The sequence below is a fragment of the Dromaius novaehollandiae genome, chromosome 2, assembly GCF_036370855.1.
Source record: "Dromaius novaehollandiae isolate bDroNov1 chromosome 2, bDroNov1.hap1, whole genome shotgun sequence".
Lineage (NCBI taxonomy): Eukaryota > Metazoa > Chordata > Aves > Casuariiformes > Dromaiidae > Dromaius > Dromaius novaehollandiae.
The window spans coordinates 1,974,516-1,993,773 of NC_088099.1; the positions used below are offsets into that span (position 1 = coordinate 1,974,516).

A 19,258-nucleotide genomic window follows, 5' to 3' on the forward strand; every position below is an offset into this window, starting at 1 on the left:
TCATACATAACAAAAGTTGAGAACTTAGGTGTGGATTTTGCCAAACCAATTAATTTTGGAATAAATAATTGTTTTTTTGGAGACAGGGAAAGCAACAGGGGGAATGATCTGAGGCCCAAAGAGAGCTTGAAAGTACTGAGCAGTCTAGCTAGTGGGCGTGACCTTCAGTAAAGGTCCCTGCAAGTCAGGTTTTACTGTGATTATATTTCATACTCACGAAGAGCGGCATTTGCTCATGCCCAGTTAAAGATCTCGCGCTCTGCGAGGGCAGCGATCCAGGGAACCACCCTGCATTGTTCGTGCCGGGCTCGATGACGGCATCGCATAGCTGTGAGTGGAATGAGGCGCCCCTCGTGACATCGATACTGGGAGGGTATCAGGTGGCATGAGAGCATCCTTCAAAATAGCCACCGCAACCGCATTAGGAGAACAATAGAGCAAAGAGGGCACTACACTTTGAGACAGAGCCGTGGGCTGGAGAGGAAGGGGTGGTTTGTCCATTTTGCCTTTTACCACTGCATTATTTCTTTATCTGCAGTTATCTGTTGCATTCTCCTTGACATGTAAGGGCAGGGCCAGAGATATGTCATGCACCCTCTTAATCCAGTGAAAGTTAACGCAAATGAAGTTGGGAAAACTCAGTTTTAATGTGAGAGGGGCAGGCTTAGACTTACTGAACTGCAATATCCAAGCAATTTTAGCCACATGGCTGTTCATTTACCTGCTTGTACTGGGTCTCAAATCCTCCATGCTGTGCTAGGGAAGAACTGAGGCCAGGACATCTGGAGGTGGATGGGCTGCAGTGTGCTCAGCCCTGCTCCTATCTATTCAGGCGAGTGAAAGCTTGGTTCAAAGCAAAGGTTTGGGCTATACCTGACCTGTCTCTGGGGAGCTCCGCAGTTCAGATTTAAACCTGTGAGTAGAGCTTGCTTGTGTGTAGAAAACGGGAATGGGATGGCAGTCAGGAGCAGGTCTGACACCAAATCACACTGTCAACAACCCCCTGGCATAAGTGTGAGGAAGCCTGTAAGGGTGAACACCTTCCGCGATATGGATGTTGTTCCCTTGGGAACTTTGTTACTGGATTTCACTTGAAAGCATGAGGAAATCTGGGCTGCTGGTTTAGTGCTACCTGTCTGTGAGAGAGCAACTGGGATGAAGTTTGCTGTCCTCTGTTTCTCTCTTCTGGATGTTATCAAGTGGGATCAAGACACTCAATCTGTGTAGTAGCCCATCTCATTCACAGCCAAAACCCATGGAGCTCCATCTGGAACACGTGTTTGTGCAACTGCCTTTGGTCAGCAGTGTTCCCACTCCTTGCTGCTGGGACCTGAGCACTTTTTGAAATCAGGCCAATCATTCAGTGTTTATGCATCTAAAAAAGCAGAAAGTGGTTACTCCCTATTTCCCTCTGTAGTCGCTGCCTGGTTAGCCAGGCTAGGAACGTTGACATGCCTGCATGAGCAGCACGGCGTTTTTCTGAAAGTATTACTGGAGTGAAACTGCTGCTGGAGTGATGCTACACAACTCACACAGTATATGCAACACGCTAAATGTTGGGGTAAGGAGTTGTTTGCCTAGTTCTTCCTCCTGTGCAAAGCATTGTGTTTCACCAAAATAAATGCCATTGGCTAAGCACTGACTCTTGGAGCAATGGCCTTAAACTTCAGTTGCTGTAAATCAGCGTAGTTCTATTGAAGTAGTTGGAGCTAAACAGTTTGTATAGGAGATATTTTTCAGCAGTTGAGTTAGTGTGTCTGCAGAAGCTACCATCCAGAAGGAGGTAGAGATGTGAAGCAACTAGTTTTGTTCCTAACTCTCCTGAAAACTACAAAGTTAAATGGATTATTTGAGACACCTGGTGCAAGGTCTCCCCAGGGGACTTCCTGAGACAACCATCCTTCTGTTTCCTTAATGGGTGGCAGGATCTCATGAAGCCCCTTCCTCGTGGACACATTGGAATATGTATCACACGCCTGTCTAAGAGTGCCCCGAAGGTGTCTGGACGCATTGAGGCCCATAGGCAGGGAATGACACAAAATAAATATTTGCCATTGCCAGTTTGTGAGAATCAATAAAGGTTTCTTTTTATTTTAATTCTCTTTTTACATACACCTGTGGTTTGTCGTTTTCCGTTCGTTACTTTGGTCCATACAGAAAGCAGAAGTGGAGGAATGTAAACCAAATGCCTGCTTGACGACACACACAAGGCAATGTCCTCGTAACACATAGAAAGAAATCACAGTTTTGTCCTTTAGTTTTTCAGTTTTGTCCCTCTTCTGAAGTGAAACAAGATCTTAACACCACTTCGATGAAAGCACTCGTGTGAGGGAGAAGAACACACCCCAGCTCCTTTTCCTCTGCTCAGACTAGAGAAAAAGGAGGCAATACCCTGAAAGCAAAGTCACTGGACAGAGCCTAGCAGACCGCTGGGAATGGCTGAGTCTTTCCTCTAATGCCCAGACTTCTTTACTTCTGGTGGCCACCATGGCTCGGTCGCCCTGAAGCTGCTGAGAAGAAGCAACAAGTTTTAGCAGCAGGTCTGTCCCTTCATGCACGTCCCCAGCTCTGGAAAATGGCAAGAGATGGACATAGTGTTTCCGAACGTGGGGATGGTCTGAGGAGATGGGTTAGGATTACGGTGCTTGGCTACGCCTCTCCTGCCACCAAATAAATGACTTTCCCTCACAGCCAGCTCTATCTCACCAAACCTGGCCTTTGAGACATTTCACCTGTAATAGCAAGTTACCTCTTGCTCATCCTCCCCTGCAGCCCTCAAGGAAAAGTGATTAATTTAGACAGAGAAGAAAAAAAAGGTAAAGGTAAAAGCAGAGCCTGGCAGGAAATATCCAGCTCCATATTTAGAAGGTCTCAAGCTTGTTGTAATGCTCTGGTTTAAATAGATGCTGCTTTGCTGGTGAGGTCATTGTTTTCCTCTTCTGCATTAGGTACCTAATATTTGCACTGTTTGGAGAATATCCTTCATTTAAGTTTTTTTAAGCAGCCTTCCACATAGAAATTGTAGCTCTATTTAGGAGGAGGTAGGCCCAGGCATTTGGAAACGCAGTGGACAGTAACTACTCCCATCCATCTCAAACATTTTAATCCCATGCCTTTTCCTATCCAAATATCTATCATGTCGTAAATCACCACATCTAGAAGCTGACCCCAATATGAAAGCCATAACTTTGTCAGTCATGAAGCATTTCAGGAGAGGAGGCTGATGGTTCAGATCATCTTCTCCCTTTTTGTCTCTACTTTCTGGTCCTGCAGTGCTATTTTTCAAAGGTAAAAAGCCACCCTGGAAAATACGGGGGGCAAGTAATGTTTTGGGGATGGAGGGAGGGTGAGGTTAGTTGTCTGGATCATTATCCTTCTTTTCGGAATTTATGGGTGAATTCCACTCCATGAAAATCAACAGACATTTTGGTGTCAATTTTCATGGGTCAGGATTTCATCCCAAACTGATGCCAACACATCTGTGTTGTTGTACTCCTCATCACTAGTCCAGAATGATTAACCCTCAGTCGCAGGAAGATAATCAAATGCCATCAAATTCCTCAGTTCATATGCCAGGAAAACAATAGCTGCAGTCACAGGGAGAAGCTGCTCTGTGGGAACCAAGAGAAATATGTCTGAATCCCAGGTTTTCGTGCTGAGGTTGCTCTAATGTGCCCCTTTTTATCTGGCAAGAAAAGGAAGGAAAGACGTGCCAGTGAGGATGAAGAGAAAGTTGTACGGACTTTGTTAAAACCTCCATTTGCTTTTTCAAGACATCTCCTGTTTAGAAGAGAGCACAATCGTGCGTTAGAGTCCACCTTTGTCAAATCCGTGCTGGACAGGGTGGCCTGCCTGAAAAGTAGCCAGATTTTAAGACTCCCTAATTAGTGATGCTCATCTGGGGCAGCTATTCCTTAACTTTTTCTTTTGTTCCTGCTCCCTGTGCTCTTCGCCAGACTCGGAACTGATTTCCAGCCCTGCCCTGCCTCGGTGGAGTCTTGCAAGTCTATTCTGAATTCGGACAAACCCTCTGCCCTCTGTTCTTGCAAACACTGCCTTTTGGCTCGCTTACGAAACAGCGGCACTGCCCATCAGCACTGAATGCTATGAAGGGGCACGTTCAGGCAGCAGGCAGCCCCAGATCGGTGCAGTGCCATAGATGGAAAGGCCATTCGGGGGACAGCTGTGCCCTGGAGCAGCACTGGTGCATCAATCTAGAGAATGACACGTAAAACACTTAAGCGGATCAGAGCATTAAACTTCGACTATTGCCACCTGCAGTGCTTGCTCTGGGAACAAGCACATTTAATAGCAGTGTACCAGCTCTAATCTCAAGCCCTCTGAAGTCAACAGAAAGGCATTGCTTGAGCATTGCAGGTCATCCCGAATGACTCAGGCTCTTCTATGAGACAAAACACGAGCAAGTTCAGTTTGAGGCTGAAGTGCTGTGCCAAGATTTGCAAACCTTTCCCTGGTCTGTGGGAAAGGTTTCACAGGAACCTTGTTTGATTTTGATTTTAATGCTCCCCTGTGACTTGCATTAGCTTCTCACATTCTTCTTCCCACTTGCCTCCCAAATCCTGGCAAAATGTTGAGATATTATCTTGAACTTTGTAAACTGTGGGGCTTGCTCAAAACTGGAAGACAGCATGAAAATTTGAAGGATCTTAATTCACATGGAAACAGGACAGGAAAAAAAAAAGGAAAAAGAAAGGAGGCTAAGAAAACCCCCTACTAACTGAAACAGCAGACTATGGTTTCATGGCCACAGTGTATGGCGGTGGGGAAAGCAGGCTAATCTGGACAGGAACAGATAAAATGGGACTGTTTTATGTGATGGATGATGCCTTGGGTGTCCTTCTGTTTAATCCCGAACAGCAAGCCCAGTCTCTAATTCTCTGCAGAGCATTTCTGTAGCTAGAGTTAGAAGCTTTATTTTAATTCCGTTATGCAAATTGTACATGAGTCCTGAAGATTCGTATCTGTTTTGCCCTGGCATTAGACCTAGTTAACTTGATTAACTTCAACAGAGTTGCTCCTGCCTTCTGCCAATGAATAAAAAATCAACATCAGGTCTGTTTCTAACTGTCCTGCCCTAGAGACTAGCTTTGAAAGACTCTGTCCATTTATTATATCTATTCTGTCCATCACAGAGAACTCCTTCCGCTCCAGAGAAATCAGAAAGACAGATACTATGCAGAAACCATCAGAGCATCCACCAGAACCTGATGAAATAAACAAAGAATAACTTTTAATTACTGATTTATTGTTTATGATCATTCATAAGTGTGGCTTAAGGGGCAGTAAGTCCTTTTCTTATTCTCTATGCCTTTTCCTCATAGATACATCAAAGCCAAAGACTGCTTGGTCAGTCTCTACCAGGGTACCTGCACTCTGAAGCCAGGGTGACGGGTACTGTGTGACTGGAGTACTGTGCAGCTGATCCAGGCATATCATGTTCCCATTCTGATGCTCTGGATTGCCTTTGTATTGAAGAGCTGAGATTGGCGTCTAGTAACAGAGCTCTTTAAATAGGTTTTTCAGAGTTGTTTTGTAGGACCAGTTTGGAAAAAAGAAGTTAAGTGTACAGAAGGTACTCCATCCAACCTGAGTCTCAGAGAGACATGTGTATGTGTGTGTCTGTCCGCCCTGCTGGTGCCCTTCTCTGGAGCTTCTACCCACTGGGGACAGAAGCCTCAAAGATCTTAAATGGTTTCTGGTCCTATTTCCTCTGTACTTCTGGGCTACCAGCCAGCCTTGTGCTCCAGGTGAACTGGCTGCATGGGAGAGTCTGCCAGCACTGCAAAAAGACTAGCTGAAACCGCTGGACTCTTGGTAGGAAAACCCTGCTCTTAAATCTCCAGAACAACTTATAGACCAAAGAGACCATCAGTGAAGATGTCTATCAGCACTGAGTAAAGAAGCACCCTGATTAGAAGATCCTTTGTCCACTACAAGGCTTGAAATAGAGACAGCAAATTAACGCAGGACTGACAGCTAAGTGAAGCACATCAGCAATGTTTCTGGCTAAGACTTTCAGCACAAGACTGCTGGTTTTGATTCAGCTGGGCTTGACATTTAGAAACTTTACTGGAGACCAGAAGCCGGTCATGCTCAGGCAATGTAGAGTGCCCATGCATGTCTCTTCATCCCAACTCATTTCACAATTGCTGTTGGGCAATTTGCTGCAGAGACACAAGCATCACAGGGAAAGGCCACAGAAAATAGACTACTAGCACTATCTTTCTCGCCAACTGAGCACTACCCCCCACAAAAAAGTGCCAACCTACATCTACAGTGCCAACAACCCATCTCTGCTTTCTTTCGCTATCGCAACCTTTGCTAAGAGCTAAGCTTGAGTTTTGATTTTATGGGAGGCCAAAAAAAATGGTTTGGGTGGAACAGGATAAGGCCAATAACTTTTATACAGGTGTCAGGATTTGCTGCTTCAAACCAGGACGTTATTTTTGGCCAACAGTCTTTGCTGTCCAGTATGTTCAATCTTTCAAGTCTGTGGGCAAAAACAGGAAAACTGCCTTCGAATGAATGCCCACAGAGATGGATGTTCTTTCTTTTATTTATACAATTTATGAACCATCGTGTTTTCCAGGCAAATCCAGACAGTCCTGGCCAATCTTGATGGAAATTTATTTATAGGGTCTTTTGCAAACTCATTTCCTTTACAATTTAATATTCTTCTCATTTCAAGATACCCTAGAGGAATGGGATATAAAATCTACTGTCTGGAGAGTTGCACTGGATGCTTGAAAAGCCCTGTAGCTGGCCAGGGATGTCATATATGTCCTCCACTTACTCTGCAGAACATGGCAACCCATCAGCAATAGCAGTAGAAGTAAAAAAGAAAAATCAAACAGCAAATCTGTTCCAGTATGAAACTCATTCAACAAAGTCTATTCCCCCAAACACGCCTTTGGATGCAATATGATTTCTCCCCGCAGCAGGCTCTATGAGGGGGGAAAGGACACTGAGAATATCTACGTTAACCTGCCCAAGGCCTGGAAGCAGAACTTCCTCACCTGCCAAGCAGTTTCTAGCTTGCAGCCATTGGTGCGATGCCCACTTGTGACACAGGATACATGGCTGAGGAAGCAGATATCAAACCCCTCCAGCTTACCCCAAAGAGTTGGAAAACACTGCCACTTTTTTTTTTCTCTTGTTTCCTGTTACAGCTGAAATGGCATAAAATTCAGATCAAGGCAGAGAGGGTGTTCACTTGCATCAGGAGGGAATAATAACAAAACAGATCAGTTTTTCTTTGTCTCAAAAGGCTCTGGGCTCTTCTTGCTTTGGCTCCCTGATTCTGAATCTCTCATACTCAGGCTGCCTTATGAAGAAAGCTCTCTCTCCTGCTACAGCCCCGGAGATGGCATTTTGCCAGTGGCTGTATCACCTGATGCTACCCATGGACAGAGAACTAAAACCATCAGAAAACTGCAGAATCCAGGGCAAAACAATGCAACACCTTGCAATATATGTTACTGCAACAGGCCTTTTCATGACAAGGCTCTTCAGCAAATGCATGGGCACCAACAGGTGGAAAAGTGTGCATATGGCAGTGAGAAGTGGTGTCGCACATGAAAAGACTTCACAGATTCATGCAATCTCTTCCTTAAAGCGCAACACTTCAAGTGCTTTCTGTCATTTCATGCAGTCCTATCTCAGGTGAAAAGGCCATTGACCAGAGAGACTCAGCTGAGTTAAGGGACATAGTGATAATTCTCATCTTCAGTAATCCTGCTTAAAGCTTTCAATGTATTCTAGGCAGAACTGTGCATAAAAATCAGTCAGTGAAAAAGCAGGAAAACTGAACTTATGACTGAGGTTTCTTAACAATTTTGAAGCATCACATTCTGAAATTTAAAACCTTTTAAGCCAGCCATTAATTTGGTCAAAATAATAAACATCAATAAAAATTGAAGGTCTTCACACTTAATTATTTTCATAGTTTAAAAAATAAAAAATTCTTACCAGTGCTGTAGATGTTCTACATCTTTCAGCCAATTGCCTATAAACAAACAACTGAAACCAATCCCTGACTGAAGAGTTTGATTTTGGGGGAACTTTTTGAGCTGATTTGGCTCTAATTTGTGTCAGATAAGAAGAATAAAGTTGAAGGATGGTATAAGAGATGAGAAAAGACCTGATCTCATCTAACCCAAGGCAAAGCCATCTACAGAAGATGTAAAAATCATCTGCACACAGCCATGCAAAGCAGAACTTACAATGCTGCCGAAAGTCCTCCTCAAGAAACATGAGGCTGAGGAACATCAACAGCTCTGTGTCTGTCCAGAAAAGAGGTAGATGAAAGAGGAAGGGCTCACGAGGATAAGCTGACTGCATTGCTGTGGATGGGAAGAGAAAAGGTGCTGGGCTGGGTAGAGGGCTCCTTGGCAGAAGCCCTTGAGGTGAACCTGCCAGAGGGTGAAATTCCCTGCCCAACCTCAGCATCTCAGTGGTGCTGGAGAAGAGAGCGCTCATCCCAAAGGTGGGCAAGGAGATTCATCCCCAAGTGAGCCAGTCAGCTGGGATGTCACGGTACACAGCCTGTCCCATGCCAGCCCAGAAGGCTGAGAGAAGCAGACAGAGCGGTAAGAGGGTCTGTAGGACTTCTGAGTGTCTCCAGATGCTTTGCACCTTGGGAAGAAAAGGGATACAAAGCTGACACCGTGGAGGAGGGAAAACTTGAAGAATACAGACAACTAACTGCCTGGGCCCTTTGACTCTTCCTTCAAGTGAGCTTGAGAAAGCCTCTCTGCCATGTGCTTTTTGCAAACCAATCCCAAAGTCATCTGTTCTCTCTGCTCCTCTGTCCCATATTGGACCTGAATCAGGACAACCGGCACAAAAGGGAGCTGTTCCACCTGCAGGGTTTGCAATGGTCACCAGATGGATCACGGAAGAATTCATTGTCACCTTGCCACTTTTCTGTTTTCTGAGGCCTTCAGCGATATGTCTACACTAGTAAATCAAACAGGCCTTAGTCTGAAAGCTCCCATCAGACTCCATCCATCCAACTCTATAGTCGGGGAGCCAGAGTAAACTGGGCCAGGGGTCAGATTTTGGGGGGCTAAGCTGTCCGTGTGAAATGTGTGCATCTCCTGATGGTGCAGAAAACTGAAGGTGACTACACCCCAAATCTAGTGGCTTTGTCTAAGTGTCCGAAGGACCAGTCTGCTTGCTCCTTCAGGGAAAATCACAGCTGCAAATTGTGGTTCCTTCTCTACTTCAAGACAACACAGGTTTGATCCCTTCCTCACTAAAATCAGTAGAGGATGTGCTTGGATTGCTAGCTGATAAATCATGGCCTGTACACTCAGTCAACTGTTCTCTGCAGTCTTTGTTATCTCCATGGGAAAGGTAGGAACGGGTTTTGACAAATGTGCACTCTGCCTTGCCTTAAAAACAGATTTATTCTCCTGCTTTGGGTATTGGCAGTTTCCTAATTTTTATATGCAATGTTGTTCATGTGCCTGAACACTAAGAAAAATAATCTGTTCCGTGTGATTTGTAATTGAAATGTTCAAGAAAAGATTTGTTCCCCCTGTACATGCCTTGTGCATGTAACTTTTATCTGCATTTAGCAATCAGAACAATTTTTAGGCATTTAATCTATGCAATACAGTGACGAATGCATTTCAATTTATGAGGGGTGTTGTATTTATTTATAAATAATTTTATGGCTTTTGCTAATTCCTTGAACTTTACTAAGTGATTTTCAGAGCTCTCTGTAACAAACACAAGTAAATAGTGAGTTGTTGGTGGGTTTTTTTGTCTTTTTTGCTTTGTTCCAGCAGGGAAATGATACTAAGAAATTTCTTCGAGTGAGAAAGTCAGGAGGGACATTGCATCTACTTGGCAGGATCTAAGCACAAGGTACTTCTGAAAGGGTGGAAAGTCAGAGCCAGCATATTTAATGTGCTTCTCTCTTGCTGGCCGTTCAGCTGTGTAAGATGCTAAATAACGCAGCTGTACACGCTCTGATGGCTGACTGGTAATAACTTCTGCTCCCTTTGATTCCCTCCAGAGGCCATGCCAGCATCTGCGAGGAAAAGGCAAGCAGTGAGTGTAGCTGGGCTGACCCAGATTTCTCCAGAGCTGGCTTGCTCTCCATGCCAAACTTTCACTCGAGCTGACTTTTTTTGCGAGATTACTTAACTTCTCTACATTACTGTTGTTATTATTGTCATTATTATTCATAATAACAGCAACAATAAGAATGAGAGCATGGAAAAAGATTATTCCTTGAGAACTGGATGTTTCAATAGCTGCCGTGGTAAATGGTTAGGATGAGTTTTGACTCATTCTAACACATTGCAAGAAAACAAACATTGCAAATAATTACCGACTTTTAAAGAACGTTTTGCCTATGTCTGCAATTGGTGGAGAGGTGCTTCAGTGCCTGACAGGGGTCTGCCTCTCAGCCACCGTGTCCCCTCCCAGGTCCCAATCCAAAAGTCAGAGATGTCAAGGGGAGGTGTGTTTTTTTTTTTTTTGCTTGACTTCACTGGGCTTTGGATCAGGCCCGAACCTGAAAGGTTATGTAAAGAAGATGTGAGAGACAGAAAGCAGAGTCAAGATCCCAACTGCCTTTCCTGGCCTCCTTCAGAATTTTGGGGAAGTTAGACCTTAATTTGCCCTTGGAAGACAACAAAGCTGGTTCCTGTGACTGGGTGCATCTCAGGAGTGTGACCCACCAGCCAGCTCTAAAGGATCGGGATAGAGACTAGCTTTTCCCATAGACTCCAGCCACATCCTAAAGGATTTCTGCAAACTCACACAATACCTCTTTCCTATTGCATTTATTTGCAATATTTCCTATTGCATATTATTGCAAACAGCCAGGTGAGGTCAAGAATGCTTCAGGTACTGGAAATTTGCCAAAAAGGAAAAAAGAAAAGGAAAAGAGCACCATGAGCAGCTGGCTTTTAAACTGCAGCAAGGGAATAGCAGTGTTATGATAGGGGCTCAAGAGAGGATTCAGGCTGGCTCAGTCGGAGTCCTTCCTCTGGGGAAGCATGTGCTGGAGCAGGACGTTTGGTTGCCGTTCCTAATTGCCCATCTCTGGGCAATTCTGAATCACGCTTGGAAACTGGCAAAGACCCATCGCTAGATGCTCAGCTCGTGTGAAATGCCTTCAACACAGTGCGCTGCTTTGTCAGCCAGCAAGAGCTAAACCTCTTTGATGCTGCTGAACACGAAATATGTCAGAAAATGACCTTTTGGCACACCTCGCCAAAACCACCAGCAAGGGAAACGCTGCACAGTGACAAAATATTCCTGGTCTCTCCTTCCTGTAGGAAGCAGGCATTAACGGTTCCTCACCTGAACATAGTGAGTTTGGTGACTTTGGTTGAAGCTACATTTTTACACCAGCTGAGAATCTGGCCCAGTGTACTTGTGTGCGTGTGTGACTAATTTGATGATCAAACCACAAAGAAGGGTAAAGTTAAAAAGATGTTCAGAAGGTGACCATCCCTATGTTTTTGTTCAGCAAATTAAACTTCAGATCTCATGAAACTGCCTATGTATCTGGCAGATCATGCTTCTGGGTGAAATAGGCAAACTTCCAAAGAAGTCTTTCTCTTCATGAGGGTTTGGACCAGTGGGAAACAGGAAATTTGGAGAGGAGCATGAAAAGCAATTTAAAGATTTTAAAAAAATGACTGAAGGTTTTTTTCATGAGCATCCACAAGAAAGCAGGGCTGAGTTAGCAATCCCGATTTTAGCTGCACACACACATGCACACACATGCTGAAGGTCTGCTGATTTCCCTCCTTGTCTCAACTCACTTTGCAGCAAACAGGGTGGGCCCCTCTCTGCTGTTAAATCTGGAAGAATGAAAATGTCACACGTTCTGATAACTGCATTTTCCATCCTAAAATTGCACTGGTTTCTGGCTTGTTACTGGGGCTCAGATCAGGGAAAGGAGAAGTCAGTTCTCTGCCTGCACCCAGCAACTGCGAGCTGTTAATCCTGCCCACCCCAGAGGAGCATGGTTTTGATGACAAGTGATATTGCCCATGCAAAGAACATGCCCCAAGTGATTGGTCGTACCAAGCTGCCCCTGCTGTGTGCTAGACTGCACGAACAGGCAGCTACAGCCCCTGGGGTTGTGTGTGTGTTACCAGACAGACTTTAAAAGGAAAGAGCAAACCGAACCGAAGCGGTGACGGTGATGCCCAGGGTGGCTTGTACCCTTGCAAGAAGATGGCACCATACAATCCTTGCTAGACTCTTGCTCTACTGGGTGAGACTCTCTTCCTCCTTGGCTGCCAATGGTCTGCAAGAGGTGAAAGGACTGTGTGCTGCTGTGCAACCCTCCCCTGCAAACTCTCAATATCTCTGTTGTTCGGCAGGTAGCAAGGCCCGCAGGTCTGGATAGCCCTGCCTCCGTTAACACCAGGGAGACTTAGATCACTGGGTATATGTATGTGATCAACGGCTGGCCACATTGGTGGCTCACTTTTTTTCCCATATAACTTAACCTCTTGTTCCACAGAACAGAGAAACTGTATGGAAACCCTTGGCATCCGATGCGTGGCCTGATATTCTTTTGCCCACTAAATGCTCTCCAGGAACCTTTTTCATCCTTTTCACTTCTCCTCCTCTTCTCTTTACATCACTGTCTCTCTCTCTTCTTCAACAAGTACTGTGGGTCTGTCTCCGTCATAAAGCCCAGAGCCATTCAGGTACTCCTCATCTTTGTTGTACTGCTCTGGTCCAGAAGAAGGCATGGAGTTTTCAGAAATTGAGCCATTTTTTACATAACCTGGCAAGTTCCGGTGTCCATTGAGGGTCCCTGGTATAAGTCTCGTATTGAGGTGGAGGGCAAGTGCCCCTCTCGTGGCTACATTTGTGATGCTGGTGTGGGAAACCATTGGTCCGTAACTGTAGGTTGTGCTCCCACTTCGTGCTTTCCTTTTAAAGTCAAGTGCTAATGTCCATCTGCTCCATGACTTCTTTATTTCTGCTTGGACCTGATAAAAGGGAAGAGACAAGAGTGGGGGAAAAAGGATGAGTGGGAGGAAATAAGTGCAGAAAGTCATCAGAAGGAAGTAGCACCCATAGACAAAATGGGTGAGGAACTTTCTGGAGAATGAAACTGGAAGGAACAGTAAATTCATGTTAGATCCTGACAAATGCCCTGATGGAAACTGTGAAGGCTTCACTGGAGAAATTTAGGAAAGAGAAAGTTAAGATGAGACCTATTTCCCATATGGCATGGATTTCATCTTGAGTTTATGCTTAAGGGCCTAAGCAAGCCATCTGTAATTACATTTCCCCTTAGAATGGACATCTATAAAGTTAGGTCAAACTAGGCTTGTGCTGGCCCATGAAAGCAGCTCTACTCTTTCCCAATACGCTTGCACTGACCATCTAGTTTTTTAATTTGCAAATACGGAGAGAATTAAAGTAAACAGACACAGCTTGGGAGTTGTCTGAAAGCTAAAGCATGTCACTCTTGAAAGTCAACAAAGCTTAGACATTAAAAAAAAAGTCAGCAAAGCTTAGACAAACAAAAAGTTTGCCGATTAGGCAGCTACTCTATTAACCACTTCTCTTCTTGCGACAGATCATAAATTAAGCAGCACTTAGCAGCACCTGGGCTGGGAAAAGAAAGACAATAGTTTTTCCAGTAGCTACTTCTGGTAGCTCCTTTAATGGTGACAGATTGTCCTGGATGTCTCATATGATCAAAAATGAGCATGTGAACTTTCTACATGGACTGATGGATCTTTGTGCAAAACAGAGTTGCTTCTCTGGAATAAGTGGGTTTGCACTGATGTGCATCCACCTAACCATCAAGATTTGGAATAAATCTAACAAAGACGGGAAATAATGAAGAAGCTGATGACTCTTACCTCTCCGTTGCAAAAACAGTATATGATGGCAACAAAAAATCCCTGGAAGGAAGAAGAAACAACACATTAATGTTAATCTTGCTGCCTCTGAGTATCTCTTTCCTGATGCTTCTGCCCAGCATCCCTGTGTTCTTGAGAAATTAATATTTATAATATGGTGAATATGATATGAGTAAAAAAACCTCTCATTGTTCAGTAGTGTATGAGAGACAGATGAACATACCCATTTCCCTGCAGACTATCTCCAAAGTAGATAGATTATGTAAGTCTTCTTGGTCATGGCTTAGCTAAAATGTCTGTTTGCCCCCCATCCTCCTGCTGAATTTTTCCAAAGGTTCTGAGACAGTAAATGGGTGCCTGGGAAGGTGGTGGGTTTATGAAGGAACTCAATGAACATTTCCAGTGGTTTACATGTTGGTGATTCTGCTGTAGGACTGGATGATGGAAGATGGCCCTGATGGGACTCTTCCAGCCCTGGTTGCAACTGGGGCAGCCTGTGCACAGGGCAAAACTGGCTGAGTAGAACCAGCAAGAAAATTCAGATGTGAGCAAACCATCCATATCCTTCTGTTGGGCAATATTTTAATGAGATTTTGGTGCAGTAATGCATTATTTTATTCCATTGGCACCCAACAGGAATTGCTGAAGCACGTGAATGCAAGTTTGGATCCCCACCTCCCATACAGTTTCTCTAAACTCTCCTCAGGCCAGTCCCACTGTCTGCCTTTCGTCATCCATGCCAGGCATCCACAGTGATAGGTAGCGAGCCAAAAGTTAATCTCTTGGAAGGGAGCGCAGTGACTATAAAGCACAGCTTGTAGTGAGGTGCTAATTTTTCCTGCAGTGTCTTCTACAGGACCAGTCCTGGAACTGAATATGCATTATGCCGAAACCCAGAACTGAGGGATCTATTCACAGGACTGAAACAGAACTTGGGACAAGCAAGTAGCAAGCTGATTTAAAACAGCATGTCTCTGTGGAGCTCTAACAGCTTAATTCTAACCTTAGTCTAAAGGGAATTTATGGGGCAAGTTATCTTTCAACAGGAACACTTTTTATTGGACACACTGACCCTTTTTTACCCTCTGTTTTGCGAATGTAAAACATGCTTGATGCTAAAATAATGTCAAATCACCTTGTGAATGAAATCTGACATACTGAAAAAACAACTCTGCTTCCAAAGAGAACACCTTGAACTCTAATTTCCCTCTCTTCTGCATTGAAATTCTCATAGTTTGTCCCCCTAATTGAACAGTCACAATACCTGGAAAGAGTTGAACAGCATTTCATAGTGCATTTGAACTTGCCAAAGAATCCCTGACACGTCTGTGTATGGCATAGCCATGAAAACAATATAGTGAACGCCAAACAGAGGCATAAGGACGAGGGTAGATTTCAGCAGCTTCCTGTAGGAACAAGGAAAGGGAGAGAAAGAGGTTTAGGGGAAGGAGCAAAACTCCCAGTCTGGTGGGTCCACCTCACACTTTGGGTGTGCGTAGCACATAATTTTGTTCTGGTTCACCTACCCACCCTGCCTGGGCCTGGATATCTTACATTTGCACAGGCAATGTGTCCACCCACAATTTCAAGCCGTCGGACCTCTTGTGACATGTGAACCCATGTGGTCCAACCCCCAACATGCGCTAGTCTAACCCTCTCCAGGGTTAGAGCGGTGGTAGGTCACTGGTTTTAGGGAGCATTTTGGGTTTCAATAGCCCCTGGAAAGCCCCTGTTTGGAGGAGCACGTCCATCTTGGCATAAGACTGCAGCAGGGCAGGGAGGGCACGTACAGTGCAGCCCCCAGCACTTGGCCGAGTTTGTCCCTGAGGGAACAAAAGTGAGTTAATTGAAGGGTTAAACCCTCTGCCAAGAGTTACAGCAAGTCACCAAGGGCAGGCAATTACTGGGAAGGGTGGACATCAGTAGCAGAAAGACCTGGTACCTCCTCTGTCCAGCAACTGGCAACCACCAAGGGAATTAAAAATGTTAAAAGGAGCAGGACCCATCCAAACCATAATTAATATCAAACTTGAGCCAGGGAGAAATAAATAAATAGACAAATCAGAGCCCTGACATGGCAGTTAAAAAAAAAAAAAAAAGAAAAAGAAAAAGAGAGGTGTTCTCCAGCCAAATCCCACTCCTGCTTCAAATGAAACTTTTTGTGTTTGGAGAGTGAGATGGTAGCAATGAGCTCATGGTTGGCAGACGAGCTCATTCTGCCCTCCCCAGCTCAGGCTTCGTGCTGATCAGTCCAGCTCGAGAGACTGTGAGAAGCCTGAGGAGCTCTCATGAAGCCGAGATGTCTCAGCAATCTACTTTTTCTGTCCAGTTTTGACTATGCTACAAATATCCTAAGTTATTAAGGGAGAAGAGCTGGCAGAATAAAGAAAAACAAAACAAATGAGGAAATGCCAGATTTCCTGTGAAGAGTCAGGAATCTTTCTTCATTTCAGCAAAAGCACTGAAACACTAGCTGAAGGGCAGGTTTAACAAATAGTCCAGGTTTTACAAAGCATGGAGGGAAGTAAATAAATTGGTCAAGGTTCAGGGGCCTGGACAGTATAAGCATGGATTTTATTTTTGCATTGTTGGTTCAAAGCTGTCAATGATGAAAAATCTCTAGGGTGAATGAACATTTGGACACAGCAGTTCACACAGGCCCCAGCTCAAGAAAAGGTCCAGTTGCTGTCTGAATGCAGCTCGTGGGTGACAAGCAAGCAGAGGGCAACTGAGAAGACAAGGTCAAAGTGAAGGATTTTAACAAGGTGGCAGAAGACTGGGATTAGCAGAGGATGTTGGGCTTATATCTCCCATGTCTGAGTCCTATCCATTGGTCCAGGCTGCCTTTTGCTGCTCCACAGTGGAAGGCTCTTCTGTAGGTGCAGAGACCGATCTTTTGAGTACCACCAATGTGGGGAGGCAGAAGAGGGGTACTGGCCTAAGAGACCTGTGAGGTAGGTCTCCCGTGTTGGGTTTAGAAGGTTGGGGGAGTGTGTGCTGCACTGCTGCTGGTTCACTCTGGGTTACCAGACATGGAAAGTGGATTCTTCTCATCTCATTTTAGGTGTCTAAAGTCATCTCCAACTAAACCAGTCACCCTGGGCTTCCTCTGTAGTCAGTGGGGAGAAACGGGGATTTTGATGTCTTCCAGAAAAGTGGGGAGGGAATGTGACTCACCTGTACTGTTGTCTTGAATCACACCTCCCTGCATTTGTCTCCCGTAGCTTGGTTGCTAGGACTCTGATAATATTGATAAAAAGAATAAAATTTACCTAGAAGAGGGGGAAAAAAACAACAAAGGAAGGATAACTCTTAAAAAAGATCCCAGCCAATGCTAAAGTCATCCAGTCAGTTCTTTCCCCTTGACAAGATGAGTCAAGGGGCTGTAGCGTGTGGTCACCTTCTGATCCCAGTGTGTGTCTAGCTCCTCCTGGGAGAGCCTCTGCTGTGGGAGTGATGTTTTCCCTTAGGAAAGACTCAGTGTTTCACTAGATCAGGCCAGGTATATTCGATCTGAATGACTTTTAGCTTGCTCTTGTGCAAGGGAGATAGGGAAGGATTTCTTTCTTTTTTCTGTTCTGGAGTCCCCATCCTGCCCTGTCTTGCTGTAGCATTTGTCATGTTGTGAGCAAAACCTACATAACCACTTACAGGGAATTTTACTCAGACACCTCACAAAATGGCCCCAGCTTCCCATAAGAAGCATATTAACCCTGGCTTTCAGAGAGAGTTGATGTTGCAGTGAGCTGGTAATGGGTGAATTTCATTCTTACGTCATTCTCAGCAGTGGTTCATGCAAGAGAGGTAAATTCTGGAAAGGGTAGAACTGGTCTAAACTGAAAATCAGCCTGGAAACAACCACCCTTTCAACCTAGCAGAAAAGTCCCTCCAAGCTTGTGTCAAAGCATACTGGCAGGACAGCAGAGGAGGGCTGGGGCAGTGTGGACTTTCTCTGCTTTTGCTGAAATCACTGTTTGCCGTAAGGACCGTGGTAGTCTCTGCCTGCTCAGCACCTTTCAGCAACATTTAAAAGCAAGCTGAGAGAAGCAGAAGGGAAGGGCTTTCTCTGTAAAAGTGTGATCATCGTAAATGAAAATACCTTTGTAAGAGCTAGCAAGCCTGGGCTCCCTTTTGCATGAGGTTAGGTGAGTTGAGCCCCTTACCAAGAAATGCTGCAAGATAGGAAGAGATTGAAAGAAAACAGGGAGGTGGGTGAGCAGACTCCTAACTGGATATTATCACAGTATATAAGAGAGTGGTTACCAAGCATTTTGAGGTGTGGACCACAGCCAGCCCTCAGCAATTTTCACATCATCTTTGCCACCAGGTTTAAAACTCTGTGCAGTGATATGAATCATTTTCATGGCCTAATGAACGTCCACTGACCTCTGGAACTTAGCCTGGGGTCCAGGGAGTGCAGTGAAATTGGCCTATAATTGCGGGGACAGAGAGGCAGAAAAGCTATCTACTTCCTATTCAGCAAGCCACTTCTGTAGACACATCTTCTGTCTGGCTGCTGAAAAGAGCTGACCCAGTCCTACAAGAACATGCTTGTGATGACCCTTCGCAGCACAATGTGACAATGACCTCTCATGGTTATACTGCCACTTAACAGGGATGAAAAACAGGGATATGTCTAAGGGATACCTGGCCCCTTGGAGGATCTTGGAGATTGGTTTCATTGGGGCCAAGATTACGCTTGCGGAAATCCCAGACAAACCCATTGGTGGAGACATGGCGAGGTCCCATGCAGAAGCGTCAGTGGAACTGCCTGTCCTGGGCAGAACCACATTGTTGGGCTAATGCTGATGCCTAAGAGCTTCTCTGGAGGCCTGCGGCTGTCATTTGACTTCCTAGATGCCAGCATAGCAGCATTTGAAGGAAAAATATTACCATGCCACATGCAAGCTCATAGTTTTATGCCAGAAGGGACCATTGTGAACCTCTAGTTTGATCTCCTGCAAAAAATACTCTATAAGACCTCCTTGTATTCATTTTCATTTGAGCTACTGGAGATCTGGATTTCAGTATTTCCATGACGGAGATCCTACCACAACCATGGCTAAGTTGTTCCAATGGTTAATTATCCTGACTGTTAAAACAAGTAGTTCCCTGAGCAGCTGAATGAACATGGCCCAGTTTGCTATGGCTTTGTCTTCTGTGGTTGGATTCTTTCTCTTTTAACGAGGTGCAAGTTCATTTGGAACAGCTCGCCGCTGTGTAAAAACGGGGTAAGTTTGCACTAGACCCTTTTCCTCAAAAGGGCATTAGTAGAACTTCTCTCCTATATCTATTTAACTGTTTTCATGAGGTTTGTGGGAATTAAACATCTATGCAACCCCAGCTCCTCAGTTACATTTGGTTGGAATTTACTG

At 44.8% G+C, this 19,258-nt stretch overlaps 1 protein-coding gene across 3 annotated transcripts in view; it reads right to left on the reverse strand.

Moving 5' to 3' along the window:
• Positions 1–2,061: 2,061 nt before the first annotated feature.
• PTH1R (parathyroid hormone 1 receptor) overlaps positions 2,062–19,258 on the reverse strand; it is a 137,705-nt gene continuing 120,508 nt past the window's right edge. For all 3 annotated transcript variants that reach the window (XM_064505642.1, XM_026095997.2, XM_026096008.2), the window contains 4 exons: positions 17,061–17,155; positions 15,148–15,289; positions 13,884–13,925; positions 2,062–12,998 (listed from right to left, as the gene is read on the reverse strand). In XM_064505642.1, coding sequence (XP_064361712.1) covers positions 12,636–12,998; positions 13,884–13,925; positions 15,148–15,289; positions 17,061–17,155 — 642 coding nt within the window. In that variant the 3' untranslated portion in view covers positions 2,062–12,635. The remainder of the gene's footprint in view (positions 12,999–13,883; positions 13,926–15,147; positions 15,290–17,060; positions 17,156–19,258) is intronic.